This window comes from Cebus imitator, unplaced genomic scaffold, assembly GCF_001604975.1.
Source record: "Cebus imitator isolate Cc_AM_T3 unplaced genomic scaffold, Cebus_imitator-1.0 Scaffold288, whole genome shotgun sequence".
Taxonomy (NCBI): domain Eukaryota; kingdom Metazoa; phylum Chordata; class Mammalia; order Primates; family Cebidae; genus Cebus; species Cebus imitator.
The window spans coordinates 1,193,765-1,197,644 of NW_016107603.1; the positions used below are offsets into that span (position 1 = coordinate 1,193,765).

Below are 3,880 nucleotides of genomic sequence, written 5' to 3' on the forward strand. Positions count from 1 at the left end.
TATTATATTGCAGCTGTTCTGGCACTGAAACCACACAATGCAGTTCTCCCTGCTTTTCCATGTTTTTTCCAAAAGCAAGTGACTCACCCCATAGCCACGATTACCCCAGGCTTTGAGGGGTACTGTAGACTACTATTGATATTCCCTTAAGGCCCAAGTTCTCTTAAGTCAATTTGTCATAAATGCTGCCTGGCCTGGGACTCACCTTTCAGGGAAGTGGACTCCCCTCTGGCCCTGGGCAGGTTCTGAAATGGTAAGAGTCAAGTCCTGAAATTAGGGACTTCAAGAGCCCAATTGGAGCTCTACCCCTCTGTGGCCATGCTGTGGTACCTAAGGTATCAGACAAAGTCCCCTTTACTTTTCCCTCTGCTTTTCTCAAGCAGAGGGAGTTTCATCCCATAGCCACCACAGTTGGTAATATGCTGAGTCTCACCTGAAGACAGCAAGTCATGGAGGCTCACTCAAAGAACTCTATGTAGTACCTGGGTATCACTGCTGGTTATTCAGAGCCCAAGAGTTCTCCAGTTAGCAGGTGATGAATGCTGCAGGACTGGATCCTTTCCTTCAAGGCAATGGGTTCCCTTCTGGCTCAGGGTGTGTCTAGAAACGTCATCTGGGAGCTAGGGCCTGGAATAGGGGACTTACAACTTTGATTGGTACCCTATCCTACTGTGGCTGGGCTGGTACTTAAGATGCAAGACAAGGTCCTCCCTACTCTTCCCTCTCCTCTCCTCAAGCAGAAGGAACGAGTCTCTTTTGGAGCCATGAGCTGTGCAGCCTGGGGTTGAGGAAGGGATTATGCCAGCACTCCCTTGCCTGTCCCAGCTGGTGTATCAATCTGATGCCATGTGCCCTTCAAAATCCACTATCTCTTGGCCTAGTTCAGCACTAGGACTCATTAAGAATTTCAATCTTTATGTCCTAGACTGCCTTTCAAGTTTTCTTGTAGAAACAGAGTGCTGTGGCCCTTGGTGGTGAGGTTTGCAGGCACTCAAGTTTGGACCACAGGGATTGATGATTGTCCTCTGGCTGGGGCTGGTTTAAATGGCACCCTCCATAGGTGGGTGCCAGCTGAGTTTGGTCCAGTTTTCCTTTCTGTTCTAACACAGCACTGAGTTCAATGACTCACAATCACTGTGTTCTCCCTTCCTAGGTAGAGATGCTCTCCACACCACACCACTGCAGCCAGAGGGGGAAGGGAGGGGTGGTGTCAGCAATTTGAAACTGTTTTTTGCTATCTCTTCAATGCCTCTTTCAGCAATATGAAACTACAACTAGGTACTATGAGTGCTCATCTGATTGTTGGTTCTTATAAAGAGGTTTTTTTCTATATAGATAGTTGCTAACCTGGTATCTTTGCATGGGGTTGCGATCTGTGGAGATTTCTATTTTGCCATCTTGCTCCACCTTGCTCCAACTCTAGTTTTCTTTGATTGAAGCATTTCCTTTTCTTATTTCCTGAATGTTATCATTCAGGAGATGACTCTCAAGATTCCGTATGTTCTCTTTGGCTTTGTCTCTGTCATTTCCCTCAAGAATTATCTGTTTTGTGGCTTCACTGTGCATTGTTTAGGTATGTTTTTACAAAGGGATTATTTTCCCGATTTTCATTCCAACCTCCAGCTAGCCATTGGTTATCTCTACCTAGACAAGCCATTCAGACCTGAAACATCATCAGTTTCAAACCAAACTCAAGACCTAACTAATTTATGTGCCTAGCTTTATTTATATGAATGGTGTCATCATTTCTAGCTATACAAGTTCACAGTCTTCAAGTTATCCTGTTTTCTCCCCTCCCTTAACACTGGAGCCCTAAACTGTAAGCCAAAGGCAGTTCGCAGGATCCAGCAGTGAGTAAGACGAGAGTATGATGAGATATTTTTGGTTACAATTTAGCGACATTTTTATGTCCTGATGATATTCTAGATGTACCTCAGCCAACCTCACAGGTTAGGTTTCTGCCTGTTTTTCATATCCCCTTTCTTCTCATTTAATTTTCTTTTGCATCCATAGCTCCAGTTTTATTTGAATTCCTTACCTAGCTCTTTCTTTCTTTGCTTTCTCTTTCTATTGGTAATCAATCATGTATTTTTAAAGTATCATATTCCCTTTGTCTCTCCCCATCAGCATTAATTTATTGAACAATACCTATTGAATCCTATCTACCTCTCTAGCTGTCTATCTCACGTTGTAATTCATCACCATACTCATTTTTATCATCCTTCTCAATCTTAAAACAATTCCAAGGAAACAAAGACCACTGTGTGGCAGACAGACCTGATAGCAATAACTTTAGCATACCCTGAGAATGACCTTATGGTCTAAGAAGAATGTGCTCAGAGCCTCAACCTAAGGAATCTAGGAGTGAGCAATCCAGATTCACTCCTTATCTATGAAGGACATCTGAACCCCTAGCCCATCTCTTGCAATGCAGCCCACACCAAGGATCAAAGCCCTTTGTTCTGGATTAGATGGAGTTAGCTAGGCGAAAGGTGCTAAGTGAAAATGCTATAAAAACTGCATGCTGAATGGTTTTGCCTAGATTTTCTTCTAGGGTTTTTATGGTGTTAGGTCTTATGTTTAAGTCTTTAATCCATCTGGAGTTAATTTTAGTGTAAGGTGTCAGGAAGGGNAAAAAAAAAAAAAAAAAAAAAAAAAAAAAATCAAAGCAAATGAAACAATGTGGTAAGTTTTAGCTCTGGGCCAAAAAAGGAAGATAAAATACTGTTTAAGAAAGAAAATGTGGAGAGCTGGGTTCCTCCCGGGTTTCTCCCTGTAGCTTCTGGGTTGTTGATGTTTGGACTCTTGTGAAGATGGCTTGCGCTGCCCCACCGTCCCTGGCCAACCAGGACAGGTTTATTTGCATCTATCCTGCTTATTTAAATAATAAGAAGATCATCACAGAGGGAAGGCGAATCCCCATAAGTAAGGCTATTGAAAATTCTACAGCTACAGAGATTCAAGATGTATGTTCAGCAGTTGGACTTAATGTATTTCTTCAGAAAAATAAAATGTACTCTAGAGAATGGAATTGCGACATCCAATACAGAGGCACAGTCTGGGTCCAGCTCTAACAAGATGGCAGCCTTTGCCTTGTACAGTTCCCATCACATTATACACTAAGCCTAACTTCCGGTTCCTGGGTAAGTCAGTAATGCTGTATGCAGCAGAAATGATACCCAAACTAAAAACAAGGACACAAAAAACAAGAGGTGGTGACCAAAGTCTTCAACAAGGAGTAAGAAGTAAAAAAGGGAAAGGAAAGAAAAAGAAGCAACCTAGGATCAGCATCAAGTATGTGGTACTATTTAGAAGACATGAATGGAGGCTTCTAATTTGTATCAGAGGAAAACAGAAGCTTTATGTTTGCATCATTGAACTGAACTGTGAACACTTGTGCCTCTCATCTTTATCATCAGAGTAGACAGTGAAAAAAATTTACATCAGAAGTTTGCATCTCACTTTTATGCAGTATAAAAGACTTTTTTGTCTTTCAGTGCAGGTTATTTTGGGAAGAAAGAATATTTTTAAATGGAGAATGGACTGTACAATAAGTTACTTGAAATAAGTTACTTGTTTCAGATAAATTTCAATTTAGATTTGAAATAAACATTTGGTATATGTTTTAAGTTAATGAAATTAAATTTGAAACTGAAAAAAAAAAGAAAGAAAAAGTGATCAGAGTACACTACCTGGCTAAGTAAAATAAAAAAGGAAACACTAGAAACAAAGTACAAGACAGTTGGGGGGAAATAGGGGAGGGACAGTGGGGGGAGGGAAGTTGGGGAGAGATAGCAAGGGGAGAGATGCCAGATGTAGGTGATAGGAAGGAAGGCAGCAAATCACACTGCCACGTGTGTACCTATGCAACAATCTTGCA

At 41.5% G+C, this 3,880-nt stretch overlaps 1 protein-coding gene across 1 annotated transcript; it reads left to right on the forward strand.

The window, feature by feature from the left end:
- Positions 1 to 2,673: 2,673 nt before the first annotated feature.
- On the forward strand, positions 2,674 to 3,489 carry LOC108285050 (signal recognition particle 19 kDa protein-like). Its single transcript, XM_037729054.1, has one exon. It carries the CDS (start codon positions 2,814 to 2,816, stop codon positions 3,072 to 3,074), a length of 261 nt encoding a protein of 86 aa, XP_037584982.1. The 5' UTR covers positions 2,674 to 2,813; the 3' UTR covers positions 3,075 to 3,489.
- The last annotated feature ends 391 nt before the right edge of the window (positions 3,490 to 3,880 follow it).

Excerpts from the sequence above, each read along its gene's own strand:
- LOC108285050 (XM_037729054.1), top strand. The coding sequence starts at position 2,814 with ATGGCTTGCGCTGCCCCACCGTCCCTGGCCAACCAGGACAGGTTTATT.